This window comes from Sylvia atricapilla, chromosome 6 (genome assembly GCF_009819655.1).
Source record: "Sylvia atricapilla isolate bSylAtr1 chromosome 6, bSylAtr1.pri, whole genome shotgun sequence".
In the NCBI taxonomy this organism is placed as follows: Eukaryota; Metazoa; Chordata; class Aves; order Passeriformes; family Sylviidae; genus Sylvia; species Sylvia atricapilla.
The window spans coordinates 47348213-47374179 of NC_089145.1; the positions used below are offsets into that span (position 1 = coordinate 47348213).

At 37.5% G+C, this 25967-nt stretch overlaps 2 protein-coding genes across 12 annotated transcripts in view; both read left to right on the forward strand.

Annotated features, from left to right (window-relative positions):
• Positions 1 to 22001, forward strand: part of AK7 (adenylate kinase 7) — a 28734-nt gene extending 6733 nt beyond the window's left edge. Inside the window, exons 6-18 of the mRNA XM_066321834.1 lie at positions 1876 to 1959; positions 2591 to 2679; positions 3212 to 3302; positions 5779 to 5856; positions 6594 to 6743; positions 8177 to 8305; positions 8611 to 8755; positions 11055 to 11183; positions 12215 to 12289; positions 12948 to 13145; positions 16934 to 17154; positions 19284 to 19442; positions 21148 to 22001. Coding sequence (XP_066177931.1) covers positions 1876 to 1959; positions 2591 to 2679; positions 3212 to 3302; positions 5779 to 5856; positions 6594 to 6743; positions 8177 to 8305; positions 8611 to 8755; positions 11055 to 11183; positions 12215 to 12289; positions 12948 to 13145; positions 16934 to 17154; positions 19284 to 19442; positions 21148 to 21198 — 1599 coding nt within the window. The 3' untranslated portion in view covers positions 21199 to 22001. The remainder of the gene's footprint in view (positions 1 to 1875; positions 1960 to 2590; positions 2680 to 3211; positions 3303 to 5778; positions 5857 to 6593; positions 6744 to 8176; positions 8306 to 8610; positions 8756 to 11054; positions 11184 to 12214; positions 12290 to 12947; positions 13146 to 16933; positions 17155 to 19283; positions 19443 to 21147) is intronic.
• Positions 22002 to 22716: 715 nt separating this feature from the next.
• The window catches only part of PAPOLA (poly(A) polymerase alpha), a 43903-nt gene continuing 40652 nt past the window's right edge, over positions 22717 to 25967 (forward strand). For 2 of the 11 annotated variants that reach the window (XM_066321841.1, XM_066321842.1), the window contains exon 1: positions 22719 to 23076. In XM_066321841.1, the coding sequence (XP_066177938.1) occupies positions 23069 to 23076 (8 nt within the window). In that variant the 5' untranslated portion in view covers positions 22719 to 23068. Of the gene's footprint in view, positions 23077 to 23836; positions 23978 to 24067; positions 24329 to 25967 lie in introns of those variants that run through there. The other 9 variants (XM_066321837.1, XM_066321838.1, XM_066321836.1 and 6 more) reach the window with 7 other exon arrangements.

Below are 25967 nucleotides of genomic sequence, written 5' to 3' on the forward strand. Positions count from 1 at the left end.
TCACCATTCAGGGATCCAGTGGCGTTGCATTGGTCCTTCTTCATACTGGACTTCTCAGTGATGGGGGTCCCAAGATAGTTCAAAACTTTTCATATTATACATTTTAGCAAACAATGGAATTAATATTCATTGGCTACACAGTTCTCTTAGTCTATTGCTTAAATTATTCCTTCACTTCTAATGCTAATTAGTCCCCTGGTCAGTCTTTCTCTTTTGAGTTGATGGGTCAGCTCAAAAACCCGTTTTGAGTTGGTGGGTTTCTTGGATCAGAAGGCTATGAATTGGTGGTCATGACCTCCCCCTGCCAGAATTACCTTTTACACAGCTGGAGCTGATTTCAGCACACTTGCTGAGCTGGCTTTCCTTATGGCCTGTAAAGTCTGCATTCTTTGTGATCACTATCAGCAAAACATTCTTCTCCCCAAGCTTTGTTAATGTCCCCCTGGGATAACACCCAGACAACTGGACCACCTTTATCTTTTCTTATCGGAAGTTGTGGCTGTGGTGGCTTATCTTAGAGTCCAAGTTCCAGGTATCCACAGGAGGCATATTCCATATCCACAGGGGGGCTTCAGCGATGGTTGGTGGCCACCATTTTACCTGTAACTAGGGGTGATCTTTGTTGGACCATTGATATACATATGAGCAGTTACTTCATTACACTCTTGGCCACAGTGGGAATTCTTGTCCAGATGCATTAACCAGGATGTACTAATCAGATCACCCCTGCCATGCCTGGAGTTAGTGTTATTCTGCTGTAGCTCCCTTCTGTGTTTATCCCATGGCAAAGTCCATCTGTAGCACTAGCAGGGTTTGAAACAGGCAGCTGTCCTTACAGTGTGGAAGCTCTTCTGCTATCTGTAGTGTCTTTTCATTTTAGTGTTTCTTGTGATTAATAATAAGCTGTTGAATTCGGTTGAGTTGAAATAGTCTTTATAACAAAGTTTCACTTTGCAGGTATATAGATAAAGCAGCATACATAAAACACACTGACTTTGCAACTTGTCATGGAGTATATGATGCTTTGCTTATATAATCAAAGATTGCCTAAGACCTACCTTATTTTTCTAAAATACTATAAAGATGATAACAAAAGGTTCATCCCCCCCCAAAAATAGTAGATCCCAAATCTGCACATGTGTTCCCACTTCTGATGAACGCAGATTCTTTTACATTGTATGATGGAGATATATAATGCCTAGGATCTTTACAGCCTGAGAATGATTTAATAATTTGTTTCATCTTAAAAATTGCAAAGTGACAATTCAAAAAACTTATTTGAAAGTTTTTTCCTTTCAGATGATTTAAAAAACTTTTTTTCCCTTCTGTATAACCATCCTCACCATTGATACAAACAGTTACATGTATATCCAAACAGACAAGCAAATTTATGACATTGCACAATAATGATCAGCCAAAAATAGGTGGGTTAATCATGATGTGTGGTTAGGAAAACATTTAAATAGTTCAAAGATTTTTTTTTTTCATTGTGCATCAAAATGAAAGTAAAGAAATTGTAAAATCAATGAATTTCAGGTTGTTTTTTTCCTTGAAAATAGGAAGCAGAAGCATGAGTTATCCTCTTTACTTAATTGATTTACATAACTTCCAAATTTTACCTCGTAATTTTATTTTAATCTTATAATTTTGGTTCCAATGTACATGAACTTTTTTTGTTTTTTTAGGAATAAATAATAATATGACTCAGGATATGCAACACGATATGCAACAATTGATCTGGTTACAATTTGGAAGTGATACAGTTTGCACACTTTGTATCTTCAGTGTATATGTATTCAAGAGTCAGTGTAAACCTGTATCCCAATTGCTGTACCAGATTTTAATAAAAACTTCCTTGCTTATTTCACTTTACAGAACAAAGAAAAGTTTTCAACTTACGTTGTTGCCTCGGGACATCAATATGGAGCTGAGGAAGATCTCTTTCACTACTTTTTTAAGGTAGACATCCAGCTACATTTGAAAGATCATTTAGTTTCTAGGGGCAAACTGCACTGGAATTGAATACATTTTTAGCAGCCTTGCTATAGTAAGCTTAATGCTTTCATGAGCAGAACCCTTTATTTGATCCTTTTGAAATATTTAAGCTGCATTGGAAGTGGTTTTCACTTTTTTGGCTCTATTTTTTCTTAGATATTTCTCTGGTTTTTGAACAGCATCTCCATATGTACTTTCCAGTGAGAGCATGTCATGTCATGTAAATGGAATCCAGGGAAATGTCTTTCTTCTCAACATTATATCAAAAGCATAATAAAAGTTTCCTTCCCCCCTGCCCACCCCCACCCCCCCCCCAAGTAAGCATTTTTTGGGGGGGGTGATACAAAGTAATACTTCTCAAGATTAAAGAATAGTCTTTAAATAACCAAAAAAACCAACAAACAAACCTCTTGTTTTCAGTAGGCTGGCAATCAGTATTTCTCAAGAATGGTCTCTGTTCCTGCAGTTCTATTAGTTATTCAATAAACTGAACTTTAAATCTTAAATATGCAGATTTGACTGGTAATCAAATGTTCCTTGTTTAGCTGTAGTTAATGGTAACCTTTTTTTCTCACTTTATTCTCTGTATTTTCAGTTATGTTGGCTTGGTGAAACTCCTGTAATACCTGTTTTTGGAGATGGAGACAATATTATTCCAACCATCCATATTCGTGATTTAGCAATGTAAGTGGAAAAAGAGTTCTCTGAACAAAAACTGATACCTAGCTAGATTACAAATCCAAATCTGCTAGAGAGTACTGCAGCTTTTAAATTGGGTGGGTTGGTTTAAGGTCACTCTTAGGCCCTTTTAACTGAGTCAAACAGACTTTTCAGTTTCTTTGAAAGCAGATGTGCCTTCTAGAAAACTTATCTGACTGTTGCACTGGTACTTTGCTTTTAATAAATGACGAGTCATGCTCAGTCTAGAGTGTGATACCAGTTAACTGGCACAGAACTGGAAATGGATTATGTACTCTGCAGCAGACTAAGACAATTTCTCCTACAGGTATAGCTTTTTATTCTTTTGACTTCTTTCCAGTAAAAATGTGTAGTTGTGCTTCTTCATTAAGTAAAATATATATATGAAAATGTCATGCTGTGAAACGTTCTGCAAGAATTTGTAGACGCTTGGTACCATTTCATGAAATGCATTTAACAAGGGAAGCCCTGGATGCCTCTCCAAATACCAGCCCGGGCTGTCCTTGCTATGTTTCAGGGTGTTGCAAAACATAGCAGACCACAGGCCAGACTTTCAGTATATACTTGGAATAGATACATCGATGCACACACTTGAAGAGTTAGTAAAGGTAAGAGAGTATATAAAAATAAGAGATTTGAGTTTCTTTTTGTTTTTTAGTATATCTGTATGTAAGGTTTTAAAACTCTGCATTTTACTGAAGTAGAAGTTCCTAGATCTTCCTGAATTATCCTGAGTAGTAAATTACATGGAAGATTATTTTGAAATCCTCTAAGACTTCTGCCCTTTAAACAAAATAGTCACTTGATTTTGCAGAACTAATTTTTGCAGTATTATCATTAACTTAAATAGAAATTTTGCCCAAGAAAGTTATGGAAAATTGTTATGGGATTCACAGAACTGTGATTAGATGCTCAGTCTTTACCATGCGTTTCCCTTCCTGTTGTGGAAGATACTTTGTTTTTCCAAGAGTTTTGAAATTAAGTCTGAATGACACTGGCAAACTACACACTGTAACAGCGAGAGTCAACTCATAGGACACTTGCTCACGTAAATGAAGTAAAAGTTACATAAGTACCAAACATAAGAGCCCGTTGTTGTTGTATCAGTGTTTCATGAAACAGGAGACTCACTAGAAGATGAAATTTGTGCTTTGGTTCAAGTAGGCACCCAAAAGAGAGTGGTTGGTGTCCTTTCATGGGTATGTGGTTGCTTAGAAATGTGAAATAGAGGGTGGAAGTAAGTGGACAGTTTTGGGGGACAGGAATTCACCAGTGAAGAGGATGCTACAGAGAGTTGCTTTAGCAGGAGTTGTACCAGCCCAGGGTAAGACTGGAAAGGTGCATGGGAAAGAAACACCTTGAGAGTTATAGTTAAAAATAGCTGGAGATTAGAAGACTGTTTGAAAGGAACATTATATATGCCTTTTCTATGCTTACTTTCATTTAGCTGTCCACTAAGTTACATCACTGAAACCTGAATGCTGGATTATTTGATCTGATGTTGTTACAGACCAGCTTAAACCCAAAAGAGCAAAGAAAATTAAGTCTCTGTATATAAAATGAAAAGAACTTTGAAGGTTCAAAATATACCCCTAAAATGTGACTAAAACCAAGAGAGGTTTGATGTTGGTGCCAAAAATTTGATAGATTTTATTTGATAGTAAAAGAGGCAAAGAGAGGGGGAAAAGGGAGACAGAGAGAGAGAGAGAGAGAGGGAAAGAAGGAAGGAAAGAAGGGGAAAAAAAGAAAGGAAGGAACGGAAGGAAAGAAAGAAAAAGAGAGAATTCATTTTGTGGGGACAGGAAGAGAATGACAAGAGTTAGGTGGAAGCATATCACCCATTCGAGGGTCCCAACGATGTCTCGTTGCTTTCCTCCATCTGCACTTCTGATGGTGAGGGTCCCCTCCGCCATGGCAGAGTGTAGAATCCAGCGGGTTAAAATACACTGCAGGTGGGATCACTGAGGTGCCTCCCTTGCAGGGGGCCGGTTTGATGCAGTCCTTCGCAACACTGAGGAGCTGTAGCCTCATGCTGCAGTGCTCTGATGCAGGGTCTTGGGGAGCATTTGATGGGCCATGACACCCCTTGTGCTGTGGATAAGCTTTTCCCTGGGTGAAAGGCCCCCCAGCTGAGCTGGTCTGCACAGCGGAGGATGGACGTCCAAAACCTTTCAGCAGACGCTTTTTCGCTGCACACCCCAGACGTCCCCCAGCCCCAACACGCACCTTTTGGTGACAGGGTCTGGCAGCTGGTAGCCCTGGGGCTTCAGTCACCGCTCAGAAGGTGTTGGGCTTGTGCTCTGTGAATGTATCCTTTTTGCCCAGCCGTGAGTTGTTACTTTATCTATCTTCATCAGTGAGCGGTCCGGGGCCTTAGTCCGAGCACCATTCAGGGTGTGGTGGTCTTCACTGCAGCCTTTATAATACTGTCTTTACTATAATAGGCAAAGTCCTTCATGAAAATGCTTAAGTCATAAACTTAAGCATAATATTTCAGTCTCCAACAATGATCTGTATAAATGTTTATGATTTTATGGAAAGTAGTGGGATTTAAATGTATTTTAAAGGGCTGTAGGAGTAACTAACAGGTAGACTTTCTGTCTAATGATGAAATGCAAGTTGTATATAGGTACTTATCACTGGCATTGATCTGAAAACCCTTCCCAATTGTTAATGGAATGAAATACCTCAGAACTTCCAAACAGATCTTAACCACTAGAAATTTATTCATACATTTAGGAGCTTTATAATATTTTCTATGGTTTTGGGTTGTTTGTTTTTGTTTTTGGGGTTTTTTTTATTACAGGTACTAAGGAAGAAGTGTTACTTAGCAATCAAAAGCTATTTAATACTAACATTAAAATTAGTATATTGTTCTTAGATCTATTTCAAATCAGTATCCTGATTTTCCAGGCACAGTGTAACATAAAATTTTAAGCACGTATTTTATCCACAGGAATCCTGTTCAGTTTTGGTTTTTTTTTTGGTTTGTTGTTGTTTTTTTTTTTTCCTAATAATCTGATTTGTTGCACGGTTTTGGTGTGGGTTTTTTTTTTTTTATTGGTTTGTTTGTTTTTCTAATAGTGCATCAGTAAAAATGTTGGACCAGGAAAAATCGAGAAGGTTCCTGCAGCAAATGCATTCCTGAGCAAAGAGCTAACAGTCAGTACTTTTCTTTCTTTTATTATTTCAGGAAAGTTTTTAAACTTAAAAGTGTAGTATAATGAAATATATTATTTCTTGTTTCTTTATTTCACCAGAAAAATTTAGCCCCAAAATATGCTTAAAAATATTTCAAGTGAGTTTAAATTTGGAAAATGAACAAAGTAAAATCTAGCTATCATAAACCACAGAATTTTGAAGGGTTACAGCCTCATCTAAAAGAATAAAACACTGAAGCTCTGTTGTCACTGTTTCCTTAGCCTATGGGAGTACTCTAACAAAATCTAAACAAAATGATAAAAAGAACCAAAATAAAGTTTATAATCCAGTGCTGCTAGGGCTGTTGAACACAGAATACATAAATTACGTTGTATTCATCTATTTATCTGTAACGAACTGTTCATAGGATAATAAGCAAAATATGGCCCAGATAGTTTTAAGATGGTACCTGATAAATTTATGAAAGAGATGATTCCTTGCAATTACATGAAAATTTTTCATTGCACAGAATAATTGTTTAGTGTTCCATGTTCTACTAGATCATGAGAACACTCAAATACAAATATACAGTGAAAATAAATATGTTTAAAATCTTAAAATATCTGCTTTGCTTTGTATGCTTCTTTCCGAACGTTTAATTCTTTCTATTCTCCCCATACATTCTGGTCTCTTGGTCCAGCTGTTCTTTTAACATGCATAGCTTAAGTCTGTAAATAAACATAGCTTTTCTCCCTCAGCAAAAGCAATTGGATATGTTGTTTGTGAACCTGCGAATGGAACCTATTTATCTGAAAGAGAATTTCAACATTAAATGGGTCGCTGAGGAAGGACTGATAGAGAACATTGTACAAGTCGTCACAGAATACAAGCAAACTCGAGGATTACTGGTAATACTTGGGATATACTATTTTAAACTGCCTTTCTTCTCTCTTTGTCCCCAATAAAAATGGTTATATAAGCACAAGTCTTAAATTAATAAGTAAAAATTCATAGAAGATGGATGTAGATGCAAAATAAGTGAACATAAAATTAAATTGAAGAAGTTAAATAAGAGGCAATAGAAGTTTAAGAAATAGTGACTGAGTTTTATTTCCTTTATGCCTTAAACTGAAATTCTGTAAATGCAAATAGCTCCATAATGGAAACCTGCTATTCTGAAGCTAGTTTCTTTATGCAGTATATGGCATATTTGCCTCAGGAATGCAATAAGTGTATCTTTTATTTAAGTTTTTTTGTAATAGTCAACAGTTAGGTTAGTATTTTATGCCTTGTATACATTCAGTGAGTGTGGATATTCCAGTGCAATATAGCCTTCATTTTACCCTGCTCTGTTGTGTAACTTACTGGGCAACTTCACTATGTTAGCTTAATATTTACAACTTCTGTATTCAAATGTATAGGTTACTTATACAAGAAAAATGCTTGTTTACATTCTAGTATTGATAAAGCTGTTCAGCATGTCTATATCTGGTTAAAACTTTGCATAAGAGTTCAGGGCATGAAAAATATGAAGCTACTAAAGTTTAAAGTTATTTATTGAAAGTCCCTTCATAGCTCTGAAAGTATTATCAAATCTGCATTTGGGTTAAACTATTGCATCTAAGTACATAGGGCATCTAAATAAAAAAAACAAAACAAAACAAAACAAAACAAAAAAAAAACCAGCAAGCAAGGAGAAGGAAGCCTAACTAGACTGTGTCTGCCACTACTCTATGGCAGAGTTTGTACTGACACATTTACTAAATTAAGATAGGCACTTTATTAAGTATGATTTTGAGTTTCTTGCATAACATATTTAATAAGTGTATACTGAAATCCTAATTACACTTACTCATCCTCAGGCTAGGTAGAGCCTGAAATGAGACATGACTTAAGATTGTGATGGATCTGGAACTTTTGAGGTCAAAATAATAATTTTGATGACAGTAACTCTACCTCAATTGGGAAGTAGAACGATTGCATGTTTATAGTAGAATATCTGCTACCGCATTCTAATATTCACTGCATCCTATCTATGGGATTGAATTTTGTCTCTTTGGATTATTCAAACATTAACTAGCCAAAACAAACTGATCTGTGAGTTTACTAAATAGAAGCATGCTTTTTCTGCAACAGTAAATTTCTTCACTTAAGTAACTACATTACTCAAGACCTGTGGGTGATAAAGAAGATATTCATCAAGAAATAAATAAATGAGTAAAACAAAAAACATAGTTTTAAGTACAGTTGCTATTTCCTGTTAGTCATATTAAAAATATTGTTGCTTTTACATAAAATATATGCTGTTTGAATAATGTTATATCTTTATCCTTTTTTCCAGCCTCTCAAAGTTTGCATTCATGGTCCTCCTGCGTCTGGCAAATCTACCATTGCTAAGGAGCTCTGCAACCACTACAAGCTACACTATGTTAGGACAAATGATGCAATTTCTGAAAAAATTGCAGATCTGGTGTGTTGCTGTTTTCTAATATTCCTGTTATTTTAATTTCTCTGATTTTAAAATGTTTGGCAGCATTTAAAAATTACTTATAATCCCATTATTTTAGAATGAAAATGTCTTTCAACATACTGATCATCTCTGGCAGTTGCACTGAGATCTTTTTAGAGAATGGAAGTTGCTCAGTATCTCACTGCTCATAGGCAAACACAAAAGGATTTATTTATTTATTTATTTATTTATTATTAAATCTGTGTATAAAATGAATTTGGTAATGGAATTTTGGAGACAATTCATATCTCTATTCTTGTCATCAGGAGCAAATTGTGGCTAAAGAACGTGACAGGGTGGAAGTAGAAGGAGAAAGAGAAGGAGAAGATGTACAGGAGGAGGAGGGTGAAGATATAGAAGCAGCAAAGGAATTATTAGAGGCAATAAAAGAAAACATGAAGAAGCACAGAGGTAGGAAGTACAAAGCACAATGATGGGATTCAGGTAGCTAATGCAACTCTATGCAAATGGAAATCAGGAAATAAATTTCTGGTCTAGACTTTTACTTCCTATTAAAATCAAGAATCAGTTGGACAAGGGAGAGGAAGTATAATGAAGTGTTTATGAGTTGAGATAAAGACAGGGAGAGATCAGAGTACTGTCACAGGGAAAACAGACCTGACTTGGGGAAATTACTTAAATATATTAGCAATCAAAATCAAAGAACCCACCCCTCCCTTCTCTCCTGAATATCACTTTATTCATGATTCTTTGCTTCCTCCCACCAGCAGCACAGGGAGATGGAGAATAGGGGTTATGGTCACTTCATCATATGTTGTTTCTGCTGCTGCTTCCTCCTCTGGGAGAGGAGTCTTTTCCCTGCTCCAGTGTGGGGTCCCTCACACAGGAGACAGTTCTCCATGAACTCCTCTAGTGTGAGTCCTTCCCATGGGCTGCAGTTTTTTGTGAACTGCTCCATTGTGGGTCCCTTGCACTGGATGCAGTCCTTCAGGCACAGGCTGCTCTAGCACAGGTCCCCCATGTGGTCACAAGTGCAGGCAGCAAATCTGCTCTAGAGTGGGCTCCTTCTTCATGGGTCTACAGGTCCTGCCAGGAGTCTGCTCCAGTGTGGGCTGCCCATGGGATCACAGCCTTCTCGTGGACATCCACCTACTCCCGAGTGGGCCTCCTCCATGGGCTGTAGGTCGATCTCAGCTCTCCCCTGGACCTCCATGAGCTGCCTGGTGACAGTCTGCTCACCGTGGTCTGCACCACAGCCTGCAGGTGGATCTTTGCTTTGGCACATGAAGTGCCTCCTCCCCTTGTTCTTCACTGACCTTGGTGTCTGCAGAGATGTTTCTCTCACAGATTCTCACTTCTGTCTTCCCTGGCCACATATGCTTCTGCATGATGACTTTTTCCCTACATAGATATTTTGTCACAGAGGCATCGCTATCATCACTGACTGGCTTCAATTTGGTCAGCAGCAGATCCATCTCAGAGCCATCTGGCATAGGCTCTCTTGGACATGGGGGAAGCTTCTACCAGCTTCTCAGAGAAGCCACTTCTGTAGATCCCCTCGCTAACAGAACCTGTCCACACAAATACAATGCAACCATACACCTTGAATATTAAAAGTGATATATTTTTAAAATATTTTTGTGCTTCTTTAATTTCTACTTCAGATTTTTAAAATAATGTCATGCTTTCTTAGAGCAGAGAACATAAACTTACATAACATAAAGTAAAAAGCTGGTGAAACATGCTTTTGTCAAATAAAAGTATTCTAGTAAAAACAAGTGCATGCTCATACGAAATTGTGGAGGTTATTTAAGAACCTCATACATCATTAGAAATTAAGTACTGTTTATGGAAGCCTGAAAAGAATTTTAAAGTCTGCAGGCTGAAAAAAGCATCCTTGCTGAAAAGTATTAGTTACTATCTGTATATGAATAATGCCATGTAGTTTTGGTCTTAGTGCTTAACATTTTCCATATGGCATAAAGTGATCCCCCTTAAAAATGCAATCTGTTGCTCAGGGTGTACTTGATTTGGATCTTGTGTATCTGCAAAGAAATGAACTTCTTACACACCTGGAAGCTCCAGTAATGAGATCTATGGCAGCATCTCTTCTGCATGCTTTGATGTGTTGTTTAAAATAACAATGGCTTTTAAAATAGTTACATACTTTCATGATTAGAATGGTTTATAAATATCTAAGACTTTTAATAGCCAAAGCAAAATAAAGTAGGAAACTGGAGTTAATGTTTGCAAAAAGACAAAAAATCAGGTCTAACCTGACTTTTTCCTCCTATGTATTTTCTCAACAATGTAGGACAAGTAAATAAACCAATTCATATCTCAGCCTGTCTGAAAATGAAACTTGTAGATCCTACTTCACATCTTTTTTTCAAGACTATCTTTAAGTCTTATTGTAAAATGAAAATAGAAAATTATTGGTTTTATGTGATTTTTTCTGCAAGTATTTTTACTGCTTCTATTAAAATTTGATTGTAGTATTCAAAATAAAACTAACTTCATGTTTAGATCATTAAAGTACTAATATTTTTATCTTTGTAAACACAAAGGTAGTTTTATTTTGTATCTACAACTTAATATTCCATAGATTGCTGATAATGCATAATATATAAATAGTAACTCAAATATTTAACTTTTTAGGGTCTAAGTAGAAGAAAATGTATTAAAATGTACTAAATGTTAGTAAAATAATTTCGAATCTCTTGGTACCTATTAACCTTCTTTATCTTAGGTCATTTAACTGATGAGTATCTTATTCAAATTATGAAGGACAAGCTCATGTCTATGCCTTGTAGGAATCAGGGATATGTTTTAGATGGGTTCCCAGAGACCTATGAACAGGCGGTGAAGCTTTTTAAAGGTACATACTCCTTGGTTTGGTTTTGTTGCTGCTTTTGTTTTTATTGCTGCTGATGTTGTCATTATCATTATTGTTCTCAGAGCCATACTACTTGAGTGCATCAGCACTCTAATGACTGCAGTGCAAGATACAAAACAAACCTTTGTGATGTGTGATTATTAGAATGTAAAAAATACTGTAATGCACATTATTTAATTTTTGCACAAGATAATTTTTAGACTAACTTTCCTTGTAAAGTAAAAAGTAAATGCATAATCATGGAGGATACTTTCTTGTCCAGTGTCGGTCTACTGCACTTGAGCAAGCTCTACAGCAGAATTTCTTTGTAATGTTTAAGGGCTACTGAATGAGGGGATCCAGCCAGTGCATGAATACATATTTTGTGAGCCATATTAGACTGTATTTATTAGATGAGCTACAGTACATATAACTTCAGAGAAGCTCTGCAACACACATTTCAAAATGTGAGCAAGCACTGTCTGTACATTAAGGCCACGAATCATCTTCATGTTTAAATTGCAACTGAGGTTTGAAGGTACAGAAAAAAAGCTTAGTATGGTATTCTGCAAATGGTCACGCTCAGCTGATACTCTACAGGCTGTTTTACTGACTATTCATAACAGCAGACCCTTAGTGGCAAAAGCCATTTTGACCATAGAGTTATTAAATATTTTTACTCACTGCTCTGAGCCTTGTCTCTATTTTTTACAGAATAATTTATTGGGCAGGAGGAGAGGCCACAGATATGACAAAATTTTTTAAATTAGACATATTTAAAAAATGTGTGTACATGTACATACATCTGTGGTATAGGCAAACAATTACTAGTGTCTCAAGATACAATTCTGTGGTGCTTGGCAACATGAATTACTTACTGAATTCTCTGAACTGGTGCCAAAGTTAGATTAATTTCCAATTATTAGTATATTTTGGATATTTGCAAACCTGTGTTTTATTTGGCACATTTTAGCCAATATCCTGACATTGTTACTTCAAATGAAAATGCCAATAAGTTCTTACTTTTGTTTTAGTGGAAGATGATGAGGATGAGGAAGAGGAAGAAGCAAAAGGCAAAATGCCTAAATTTAATGAAATAATCATACCTGGTAAGTTTGATAGATTTCTTTTTCAATAAACTGAGGAGTTTTATTTTCTAATTAAATAAACTGAGGAAATATTGCTGCCACCAACAAGAAGTCTAAAATACCATTCCATCTGTTCCTATTTAATTTAACTTTTAAAAAAGTGTTTTTCATGTAATGTTGCTGCCCTCATATTTAAAAGTGAACAATTAATCATGGAATCATTTAGGTTGGAAAAGACCACTGAGAGCATCAAGCCAAACCATTATCCCAGCACTTCAAACTCCACCACTAAATCATGTCCTTAAGTGCCACATCTCCATATCTATTAAATACCTCCAGGGATGGTGACTCAATCACTCCTCCAGACAGTCTGCTACAATGCTTGATCACCTTTTTGTTGAAGAAGTTTTTCTTAATTAAAAGGAAAGATTTGGTTAAGTTTCTGGGTTGGTTGGTTGTGTTTTTTTGTGAAAATCCCATCAACTGTTGGCCGATAACAACATTAGTGGCTGTCTTGTTGTGATTACAGCAGCTCAATGGAATAAAAATGTAATGAATTTGTTATGCTAGGAGCTAAAAGAGTGGTTTTCATCTATGTAGAAATTGCTTTATCCTGCTATTTTTGCTTGATTCCTTTGGAAATTTTGTATATATTCAAACAACATGTTCTTCTTCACAGAATTTGTTTTTTCTTTGACTGCATCTGATGAATTCCTTATAAACAGAGCAATAAATCTACCAGAGATTGAAGTTGTTGGAACTCATTATACCGAGAAACACTTCCTGCAAAGTCTGAAACACTTCCGCAAGTTAAATACCGACGATAAGACAGTTCTCAACTATTTTGATGAACTTGAAATACATCCTCAGTTTATTGGTATGGAATAATAAAATTAGTAGATATAATGTGAATAAAAAATGTTTGTTCTTACAAATTTAACCCTTGCAAAAAATCGAAGAGTAAGTGTCCATATATAAAAAGTATTTTATTAACATTGCAGAATACATATACAACAAGCAATTAATTGTATACCTGCAAGAAATGTTCTTTTACGGTTAACCTGTTTCTAAAATTTGAGGTGTTAGTTGTTCATTTTTGTAAGGTTAATTATTAAAATAATTTTATATCTTAGCTTACAGATCTTTCCACTGGCATCCTTTCAGGTACGTGTAAGAGTATAATTTCATGGACATAAACATTATGGTTCCTCATATTTTTTCTTTAGACTTTTCCTAAGATGCTGTTGTAGTCCACAAAAATCAGAATCATTACCTGGTGGACAACAAACTGATAATTACACCCTGAAGAGAGGCACTGATTGTTTATTTCAGAGTTGTGCTAATCTCTGTGCTTGGTGCTACTCCACAAATCAAAGACCCCTACTATCAAAACTTTTCCCTATTTACACATTTTACCAAACAAAGGATTAGTGTTTGTTGGCTAAATATTACATAGTTCTCCTATTAATTAGTATACAATCTTCTATTGCATAATTATTCTCTTGCTTCCCATGCTCAATGTTTCTCTTCTTTTGGGTCAGTGGGTTTCTTGAGTAGGTGGCCCTTGAGTATGTGGTTGTGATTTCCTCACTGCTGGCATTAACTTTTACCCAGCTGGAGCAGATTCCAGCACAAATTCTGAGTTGACTTTATTCGTTTCTTCCTTATCTTGGGTGTTCCACCAAATGTTCTTATGGCCTGTAAATTCTGCACTCTTTGTGTCCACTATCAGTGGTAGTTAATGACCCATTGGTCTGAGATCGTTGAATCTTGTCCAGGCCTAAAGCTTAACATGGTAATTCTACCAACATATAATTTGTTTTTCAAACACCTGCACATCATTTACAGCTTGCTGTCTGTTTCATGGGTTAAATCTGCCTTCTTCTTGATCAAGCTTGAAAGTATACAAAGATGAAACATCAAAGAACATAATTTCTTAATTTCCATAATTTTCCATATTTTGAAACACCGTGGAAATATGTGGGTAATCTGTAAATTAAGAAGCATTTAAGAAAAGTATTAGAAATTAAAAGTGGATGGCTGAATCCATTTTGCACTGTACCTGTATGTGAGAAAACTTGTCTTCCCTACATACTATCTAGAAAATTATGATCACTGGGAAATCTTGAGAAGATAACTATAATCTAATTATTCAATGCCAGTGAGATTAGAGTGACAGCATTCTAAAAAAAATGTGGGTTTTTGTGAGGAGAGGAAAGAGAAGAAGGGTGAGACCTCTGCAACTAAGATCAAACTGCTGATATTTGGAATATTTATTTCAGATGAATTATGAAAAGTTTATTGTTCAACCCCCTTAGCTATAACTGATTTTCCAAGTTTTTTATTTATTGTCAGTCATGGAGATTATTTTGGAAATACGATATATGTGTTGTTAGGAAGTGTAGTAGTGGGGAAAAACAGTGAGTTAGTACAATTATTTTAGAATTGAGGAAAATCTACTATGGAAAGTAAATGTATGCAGTGGCAAATATTAAGATCTGATGTCATCAATTGGTCATATTCTTCTCTTATACACTTTCAGATATGCAAGTAGAGGCACTGTTAAAGAATTATGCCCAAAGATTATTTTTAAACTGTAGCCAATTCCAAATATAGAAACTCATTTGCCTACTGATTTTAATTATTGCGGTATCACAACTGTGATGTACTAGATGATTTTCACATTGTGTGTAGAGCATTGATTCTCATGATCAAATGAGCATCATTTTTAGATCCTGTTTGTCTCAGAACTGTCTCTTTACCCATGTTTACGTTCCTGGTTGTTACCCACAGAAATATGCAGGTGTGTTGCTTTTCCTGTAAAATGGTAGGAACTGATTACAAAGATAACCACTGGGGATCCTTCAGCTCAGCCAACACCCCTCCATTCTAGTCGATGTTCCAGCTGGATTTTCAAATGCATAGAATTAAGTAGAAATGGATTTAATCAGGGACCCAACTGCTTTCACAGTCATATTCTGAAGAAGGGGATAAAAATTATGCTTGATTTGTTAAATATTGTTTCAAAATACTAAAACTTTTCTTCCACCTTAAATTTAAAAAATCATAACATATGGTTTTATGTATCATTGTTATGATTATTATTTTTTCTTAGTCTGAAATATGATTAGTACAAAGGAGTGGGCTTCAAGATTCTGGAACTTCGACTTTGCTTTGATGACTCACTGTATGAAGAATGCAAGTTGGATATCTTGTGTCTCCTTTTTCTCATTTGCAAATTGGGAATGGTGACAACCATGTTATATTGTATACAAAAAGGCATGTTAAAGTTGCAACAGCAATTTCCTTTGAAGATCTTAATTTATGAGCTCCTTCTCCAGTGATTTTTCCTTTCAACTAGCACCACTTCTCACTTAATTTTTCATTTTAAAAGGCATTAGTTTTTGAAGATAAATATAGTTAATTATGATTGCTGTAAAGTGTACATTGTACTCTTCTGTGGCCATCTAAGAAAAAAATGCAATCTTTGAGACCTCAAATTCCACATTGATACCATTCCTAGCAATACTTTAAATTACTACAAAAGTGATTTTCACTGTAATTTGTATATCCAGATGCAGCTAAAATTGTTGAAATTATGGGCTGCTTGCCAGAGCAGATTGCTTTAATTTGTAATACTTAGGAATGTAATTCCTAATTTTTTAAATGAAGAAGCTGTAAAATAAGTTTTAACACATAGAATTATATTAGTTCCCTCCTCAACTCATGATCAGAGTTTGGATTTGAGGTCCAAATCACAAACACTTTAAGTCTTGGAAAAATAGTGTCAGTTAGTATTTGAAAGTCTGATTCTGCCGGAATCGGTGATTAGAAAGAACTGGAAAAGTGCTTTGCCAATGACTTTCAAAACAACTTCCTGAAGAATTATGAAGCAGGGGCTAATGGATTCTTATCCAAATCCTCTATTCTAATTCTTGTTTTTGCCTCCATCTGCGTGCTCTCCTTGCCCATTGCTGTGCTTTTAGACCCTCCATTTCATGCCCCTGAACAAGCCCTTTACCTCTGTATTCTCCACCTCAAACACCCACTTTTCTTTTTTTCCATGTACATTCCTGTACTGTTTCTGCCTCCCCACACTGAATGCATACAGAAACTAGATAGCACTGGAAAAAGTCTTCATTCTTCTGTATTTTTTCTTTTTCTTCTTTCTTGTCAAATTTAATGTGCAAGTCACTTCCAGAAATTAAAAGGGGAGAAAGAATAAAACAAAAGATAAGTTGCTGTTCAGTCTTTGTTTTCCTAACAACCTATTGTGTAGCATTCCACAGGGAGAGAAGGACAAAACTCATGGTTTTGTGCATTTGGATAAGTTGACATAAGACTGATGTCAGGAGCATCCCTGAGAGTTAGTAGTTGACCTCTTTTTTGGGTTTCAAAACATCTTTGGGCAAGATGTAATTATTAAACAATAGTTGTAAAAATTATTTTAGTATGTTTCTTCCTTGTATCATCTTAAAAGGCAAACCATTTTAGCTGAAACTGATATAGAAAATCAGACTTAGAAAACTTCATTCTATATAACAAAAATTGATGCTTATAAGCAATTGAAAACAGCATAAACACAATATATTTTCAAGTCTTTCGTAATAATGGACAATAGTTGACAGAAGCCTTGAAACAGTTCTCTCTTGTATTGTTTAAAAGATATAGCTGTATATGAAGATTTTGAGAACAGTCTTACTGTTTCAAAGATCATCAAAGATATTGGAGAACCTCGGAATTATGGTTTGACGGATGAAGAAAAGGAGGCTTTGGAACGCCAAGCAGCTGAGGAACGCATTGCCAAAGAGGCTCAAGAAAAAGCTGAACAAGAGCATAGGGAAGCTAAGGAAAGGGAAGAAAGAATGGCAAGATGGGAAGAGTGGGTAGGTTCATATGTATTTTTGGGAAAGCATTATTATTTATGTGTTTTAAATGGCTTCAAGTAATCTGTTATCTCAATACACTTGGGAAGCATAGCATAAATTCTCTCACTCCTTATATCCTACTTTAGGTCTGGGTTAGGCTAACTTCACAGTGCATTTTGAAGACCATCTTACAGAATACAGTGTCTTTTTTATTACTAACATAGCAATTTTTTTTGCATTTTTGTGTCAGCATGTCTTTAAAATAATTTTATTGTAGTCTTGTTTCTGCTGCGCTGTAACTCTTCTATTTTAGCATTTATAAATGTCTACTACCATCAATGGAGATTTTCCTTGCCAAGTCTAATAGGACTTTACATTTTGCTCAGTTTACTACTAAGCACCTAAGTCTTAATTATCAAACTAGATTTTTAACTCACTACTCACGCAATATTCCAGCCTACATTTCAGAAAAGTTTCTGAGCCCGCGAGAACACACGTTGTGAGTTGAGTACTCGGTTCAATAAGGACTACCCGATGCAGTCTGAAGGATGGTTTTTGTTTGCTAATAATCTAACAAATAGTTGGTATTTAGGCTACCTGACCCCAAAAGACTTGCATGTGATGCTTTTTCCTTATTTGCTTTGCCACACCCAAGGACATGTTAGCTAAATGACCTGAAATGCATACTGTAAGAATGTTGTTGTTCACAGGTCGTTTAACCAGAAGGCAAGTCTATTGTCTTCCTTTAGAGCTATTTAAAGCAAACTGACCATTCCATAGAGAAGTTATTTTCTTATATTTGAATGCCCATACACATCTATTATATATATGGGTAATAATATGCTGAAATTACTGACTTTTAAAGAAGCATTTACATTCCTCTGATGTTGGCTTGTAAAAAAGAGTTTTTTAATCTTTGATTATTTATAGCTTCATTCAACAGTAAACAGCATTTTGTACCCTGTAAAATTTGTAAGGAAAGCTAACACACTTCAGCTAGATTCAATCCAAGCCATCTACCCCTAAAAGTGCAAACTGCATTAATCGAAGCTGAAGTAGATGTTTAAATAAAACATTTAAGGTTATCCTTTTAAATAGGCAGATGATCAGGAAATCTAAGCAACTGTTTATTTGCCCTTGACAATGTCGATTATCTGCTGTCTCTGAGTAGCGGCCAAAGAGCACTTGTAAAATTTTTTCAATAGTGCTCCTGGATTGAGTGAATAAGGTAAAAATTGGTTATCTATTTTATCTGAGCATTGCTTTTGTGTTATGCCTTGAGTATAGAAAAGCAGTCTTCAGAGTAGCATCTGTTTGCTGTATCTGTATATGACTCAGGCTACTGATGAATAAAATGAGTGAAGAGAGGACAATGAAAACGAGTTGGAGTAACCTCCTGGCTCAAGCTCCTGCAAATGTGCACACTACAAATTGCTATTGAATGGAAGGAAGAAAATCTTGCAGCAGTTTTATTCCCTCATCCCTCTTACTTTTTGAGTGTAAAAATTTCATTTGATTTAATCTGAATTCAGAAATAAATTTAGCTGTTGGAAACAGATGTAATTCACTGTTGTTTTAGTCTATTTGTCAAGACCCTCAAAACCATCAATGAAATAAGAATAAAACAAACCAAGGAAACCAAAGAGAAAAATCCCAACAGAATTAACAAATTAAAAACTTAAAAAGCCAGGGCTCTCTGCAGAGTAAAAATACTCTTGTTTCCCTGCAGTTCAAAGAAGCCTCAAGAAACCACCTGCCTTTGCAAAAGCACTAATTTTTGAAGTGCTACAGTGTATTTCAACCATTTTGCCAAATACCTTATGGAAACAGAACCACTGGAAGACTTGAGAATAAACTTCCTTTTAGGTGTTAAAGAAGAAAAATAAAATCATTTTAGTAAAGAGATTATGTCAGTCCTTAGTATGTGCAATTTTTTGTCCTCAGTGTGTTATGTGCTCTAAATTTAGTAAGCAGTTAATCATTTTTCTTGTCAACTTGTTCTTTAAAGTCAAACTTGTTGTTTAAAGTCAAACAGCTTCTAACACTAATTTTTTCCTCTAGGCCAGCACTGTTATTTAGTCAAATGCTATTTGATAGATGATATAAACATAATTATTTATTATTTTTTTTTTCTTTATTACTTGCAGAATAAACAGCAGGAGGAAGTGAAAAAACAAGAACTAGAGTTACTGGAAGCCCAGTCTGTTCCACTACGAAACTATTTAATGAAGAATGTCATGCCAACACTCATGCAAGGGATAAATGAATGTTGTAGGATCAGGCCAGATGATCCAGTGAATTTTCTGGTAAGGTGATTATGTTGTGTTTTTAAAATATTTTTGAATACTCAAATAGACCCAAAGAATCTCTGTTAATGAAGGGGCTTAGTTTTCCTCCCCACTTTTAGGACAGCAACTAATTAATGATTAGAATCTGCAATTCTGATGAACAGCAATTATAGAGAAAATTAAAATCCAGACATTATTCTTTATGGGATCAGTTGATACTGTGTATCAAGGGGAGTATCCAGTGCAGTTAAACAACAGGACAAAAATCACTACCATAATCTGTTCACCCTTGGTATGTGCACTCTGCACATCTTATGTACCCTGACAATTCTACTGTTAAAGAACTTTTTTATATTAGGTTTTCATTTCCATTAGATTTATTTGTGCCAATGAACCAATTATGATACCTTGATAGCTGGAGTTAGGTGCCTCAAAAGAGGGTCCACAAACAGAGAAATCCCTGGGCAATTACACTCTTAGAATCTAGACTTCCTATCCCTCACAGGACCTCGTGGGACCATGAGCTCTGTGAGGGTCTGAGATCTGGTTGCTCTTTATTGGTTTGCTGTCTATTACAAAGGGTTTGCTAAAGGGTCACTTCCACACCCTCTTAGGTCGGTTTCAGTGGGCTTTTGGTTGGTTCTGATTGTTACAAAAAGGTGGTTGTTATGGTTCATATACCATGATCTATGGGCTGTCCACTCCAGCTATTAATTTTTAAGTAATGTTTAAGCTGCAGCTTTGTCTATTCTATTATTAATGTTTAGATTATTAGTGCCAGGTTTCACTGTAATCCATCTTCAACTTAAAAACATAACCATATGGTTCAGATAAAGTTCAACCTGTGGCGTAAAAATCTAGCTACTTGCGCCTACTTTCACATGATTTAAAATTTTTAATTCTTCTGAATGCAGGATATTGCTCTCCCCGCTCCAGGCACCACTGAACACATTGTCATAATGATAAATGCAAGTTCTTTTGTAATTCACTTCACAATACACACATAAATAAAGGAGAAAATCCTGTAGGACATTCATAGACTAATTCCAATTGCAAATGACCTCAGGACGTTTTCCAGATCAACTTTCGGCTGCAAGCAGGGTCAGCATTGCATTCAGACAGGAATCCAGGTGCTGTAAGGTTATTGCTGTGCTGTTGTTCTGCCTGCATGTCCTAAACAAGTGGTTTACAAGCTGAAACAGAGCATTTTATTAATCAAGCAAAAGGTTGAAATTAAAGCAATGGTGTTGCAATCCCACTTCAGGCACTAAGGAATATTTTCTTGGTTTAACCTTTTTGCCTACTGGTAAGTGACAATTACTTTTAGCTGTAGCAGAATGAGATCTTCCCTAATAACTGCAGAGCTTTTAAAGCTCAGTATCAGCAGGTCCAGTAAACAGGTTCTAAGGTACTCCCTAAAAGTTTCCACGGAGTGACAAAAACTGTTTTAAATTATGTACTTCCTACTCTTGCCCGTGATAGAAATGGGGTGACTGCTATGAAGAGGGAGAGTGAGGTAGATGGTATTTTGGATAGTATTTGGGGGAAAGAAATTTCTCTGACACAGAGACATTTTCTCTCATAAGTGACATTTTAGAGACATTAAATACATTATGCAGTTTTGTTGAAAGCAATGTTATCCACTCTGCCTTTGTTATTTTGCATATATTTTGAAGTTAAAGATGTGAAAATAATTGTAATTTTGAAACTCTTCTGTTTATAGGCTGAATATCTCTTCAAGAACAGTCCTGATGTCGACTGGAATAAATGTTAAATCTTAGCAGCAATAGCAATTATGAAACAAAAAGAGAGAAAATTCCTAATACGTTTTAGATAAAAGTACGTAGTTTCTGCTGTTATTTTTTGTTTAGGCTTACTATGTAACATTCATTTTTATTTCTTGTACTTTATTACTATTTTGTACTGGGTTTTTAATACTCTTCTACAACATTTCCAGTTGCTCCATGTATTATTGATTGATACATTTACACATCTGTTTATTAAATTCTTAATCCTCAGTGAATGCAGGCAGAAAGCCTGAGAAAAATTTTATAAAAAACCCCACGAAAGTGTTTCTGCTGAAAAAGGAAATAGATAGAAGCAGCAAGCTCTCTTATTTCCCCTCCCAGCTACCAAGAGGCAAAAAGTCACACAATACAGTCTTCTTGTACTGGACTGAAGACTGACTAGTAAACAGTATCCCCACAAAGGTATGTCATAAAACCTGTGTTTTACTTTGGTTTCAAACACATGGCTGTAGGACTCATTTAATAATCCTCAGCATCCAACAGTAGATACATATGTTTTAAAGATTTTTGAAGAATCTAAACTTTCCAGCACATGGCTCTTCTTTATTTTGTTGACTTCATCCAGCTGTCACAGGAACCTTACCTACAGAGACTGAGCTGAAACTGATTGAATACTTGGTGTAAAACGAATATGGGATTTTGTCAAAGGACAAGGACCCTTTGTAGAAAAGGAAGAGGGAAAAGTGGAAGAGCTGAAAGAATAGTGATATAGAAGTATTTTACAGCTGTTTTGTCTGTAATTTTGAATATTGGAATTTTAGATGTGTTAATGCTCAATGTTTTTATTCAAATACATTAGTGTTTTTATAGAGTATCTTATTTCATCTGTTTTCATAGTCATGCAGACAAGTTGGGAATTGAGTTCAGAACCATTATCTCTTACTCTAAAGAAACACATAGTTTTGTGATCTATATGTCCTATATGCTGTCGGCCCAAGTTACCATTTATCCTGTGAGGCAGTTGAATATGAAATAATTGGTAGCTTTAGACAAGTTTTTAGTTTAAAAATGCTGTTTTTCAGAATTAAAATGAATCCAGGACACTTGAGAGGGTAAACCAGGTTTTCTCTAGAGTTATTGTGGTGGATTTGCTTTTCCAAGAATAAAGTTTTAAGCTGATCTATAAAGAGTGTAACTTTTTTTTTTTTTTTTAATATTCTGAAAGTTTATGCAGGCTACTCCAGGCAGATGTTTGAAGAACAACTCTTAGAAAATGACCCGTTTGCTTTGCTCAGGTTACGAATGCACAGTCAGCCCGGCGCGTGTAGCCTAAACCACGCACCGGCCTGGCTTTGGCGGAGTCCCTGCCGATCCCGAGCGGCGGCACGGCTCCCGGGGGATCCGGGGCACCGCGGCCGGCCCCGCCCCCCGGCCCCGCCCCGCGGCCGTTGGCGCTTTGTTTTCAAACCCCGGCCGGCTCCGCTGCCGCCGCCGCCGCGACTACATTCCCCAGCGTGCCCCGCGGCCCCGCCTCCGTCTGCGCACGCGCGGCCGGGCGAGCGTGCGCGCCATGCGGGGGTGTCCGCCGCGCTGCGTCAGGCCCCCCCCGCCCCGGGACGTTGCTGTGGTAGCGTCCGGGCGCCATGTTAGAAGGCCGGAGGGGAAGAGGCGAGTGAAGCGGCGGCGGTAGCCGGGCCCGGCACAGCCGCACCCTCCGCTCCCGGGGCCTGGCCCCGGCCCGTGCCATGGTCGCGGCTCCCGCCACTCCGCGGGACGAGTGACCGGTCCGCAGGCGGCAGCGGTGGGGGAGGAGGAAGAAGAGGAAGAAGGGGACGACGCGGCGGCGGTGGTGGCGGCGGCGGCGGCGGAGGAGGAGGAGGAGGGGCCGGAGAGACGATGCCGTTGTAAGTCCGGGAGCTCGCGGGGCGCGCTCGGGGCTCGCGTCGTGCCGGCCCCGGCCCGGCGCTCCCCCAATGCCTGGGCCTTTCCTGCCGGGCCGCGGGCCTTTCCCCCCTCGCGGTCCCCTCGGCCCGGGCGCTTCCGCTGCCGCAGTGTGCGGCCCTGGCGCCGCTGCCCGCGCCGCCGGGAGCTCCACGCTGTCTTTCTCTCCCCCCATCGCCGTGAGCCCCGAAGGTGATGGTGATGTGGCTTTTGCGTTGTTGTCGCCGCCTTTGCGATCTCGCAGCGGCAGCGTGCGGGACGGGGCGGACACGCGCGGCGGCTTCCGCTCCCCGCTGCTGGGTCAGGGCTCACGAAGGGGCGAAACCCGCGTGTTTGTCCCTTCCTCGCCCTGGCCGCTAAGGGTAAAGCGCTTTTCCCCCCCGGGAGCCGCGGTGAAGTCTCTCCCCGTGTGACCACGCGGGCAATTTTTCCCCGTTCCGGGGGCAGGAGACCGTGGGCCGCTGGTTGCAGTGGGCGCCCGAGCCCAGCGCGCTGCCCTTGGAAGCCCCCGCTCCCGGCGGCTCCGGCAGCGCCCCCGGCCGGCAGAGCGGGCTGCGGCCCGTGTCCCCCCGCCCGCCGCCGGGCTCCCGGGGCGCCTGTGCATGGGACGGGCCGTGACCCTGCCTGCAGTCAGGGATAGACAACTGTGACCTTATTCATCCCAGTTTGTTCGCTGATTTCTTTCACCTCACCCCTGGCATTTTTTTTTCGCTGCCTTTTTTTTTTTTTTTTTTTTCCTTCCCTATCGCTGACGTTTTTATGAATTCTGATTGAGACGACAAAACTTGCAGCTCCTCAGTTCTGACATTTGTAATCTTAGTATTTTATAACGTTATACAACTCGAGGGAAACAGTGATGTATAGGTAATCAGGTGACTTTTTAGAATAAGAGATGTTTATGTATTTTGTTCGGCTGGTCTGTTGGTTTGGGGTTATTTTGTTTGTGTATTTTTTTATTTCATTGAAGGAGAAATATAAAAAATTTGTGATTATGCACTTTTTTTTCTCACTGTTATAATTTGGGATTATTCACTGTGGTTTTAAACATGTCAACTTTTAAGGGGAGAATAGCCAAGTTTGTTGTGGTTGTCATTTCAGTCTAAAGTACTGCGAAGTTAGTCATGGGATAGATAATGTGATAAAAACTTATCTGAAAGGGTTTATGGCAGGGAGAGGAGCAGTGGGTGAATGCAGGAAGGAAAATGGTTATGCCAAGTAGGTTCTAATGCGTGTATAACGAAGCGTCAATGACCTTATAGACAAGTTTTGCACATGTTCATTATGGGAATGAAAAGTTACCAGAAGTCAGCTTTGAAGTTGGCTAGGCTTTTCAGCCTCAGGAAAATGGGAGGGTGTTTACTCCGCTTGCTTTCATTCTTAGTTTATCGTGTTGTGACTACATAAATTCCAAAGGCTTAGTAACAACATTTTAAAATTTGGGATACTTCTATGGATTGTAATAATGGCGATCTTAAATTTTGGAAAGTTTGGAATGATTTGATTATTTCTGTTGATGTAGGTATCTATGATACTTTAACTAGAAACACTTAAATAACTGTATGTAGTTACAATGGCACCAAGATATTGCTATTTTCAGTATAAATATTAGTTGGCAACTTAACTAGTATAGGATATTTATTGTAGGTAGCAAAAATGAAGCTTTCTCAGTGTATGCATTTGTTCTGTCATTTGTGTTTTTGACATTGTAGACTTGGTATCATCTATTCAAGAATTTAAAGTGAGTATTATAATGCCAGTAAGTAGAAGTGCTGGTTATTATAAATTTTGAGTTTGTGAAGTGATACCTCTGATTTTAAAGGAAAGAAAGAGGCAACTTGGGAAGATTTTTTTCCTCTATAATTCTTTCCAGTTGGTTGTATCTTCTGGATGATCATCTTTTTTGGGTGATAGTGCAACCACCCTATGTTACTGGCAAACTTTCATGGTGACAAAATGTTTTGGGTTTTTTTGGCAGGCCTTGTAAAAACTGCTTTCCCCATACAACCGGAGCTTGTCATTATTCTTGACTTGAAGTTCCGGGTTCTCCAGAGCTGTACCCCAGTGTTTATATTGTGCTTATTAACAGTATGGTACAGAAGTATTAAACCAAGCAAATTCTTTCTGTACGTGGTACATCAGTAGTAAGACTGCTGATATATGGCATTTACAGAACCTTAAGTATTTTTTGAAATATTAAGATTTATCCTATAAACTTGCGTGACTTTTTGTTAAAATTCTCACGTGGGTAGCGCTAGCAGCTGTATAAGGAAGAAGTCTTTAACAAAAAAGCTGGTTAGAAACAAGGGAGACTACTTCCCCTGACGTAAAGATATATTTTACTGCACGTTTAGGTACAGAATGTTCCTGTGTATTGTCTGAAACATAAGATGCCAGGGAAGAATGAAGCTCACTAAGCTGTTCATGTGTTTTGGTTGATTCTGGGGCTTATACAGAAAGGCTACTGACTCAGTGAAGCTGGAGCTATGTTTATGGGAGTGATGATTTTTCACGTAACCTGGGGCTTTCTAAGCCTCCAAAAAGAAAAAACTTGAAGCTGTTTCATAGTAAGCTACTGAATATCTGTGTCTTCTGAGTTCATGGCAAAACACTTTTGAAATATCTTGTTTTATTCTGTAACCAGAAGTGGAAAAGTGCATTGAGTCATACACATGAACATTCAAAAGTGCCAGGAGATCTATATAGTTCAAGTATTGTTAGTATTGGTAACTTCTGTATTAGAGTTTTGGAATGTCATTAAGAATTATTCTTTCCAGTGGACAGTCAAGCTGATTCTCACTTCTGAAGTAAGACTTTCCTTTTTTTTTTTTTTTTTTTTTTTTTCCTTTTTTTTTTT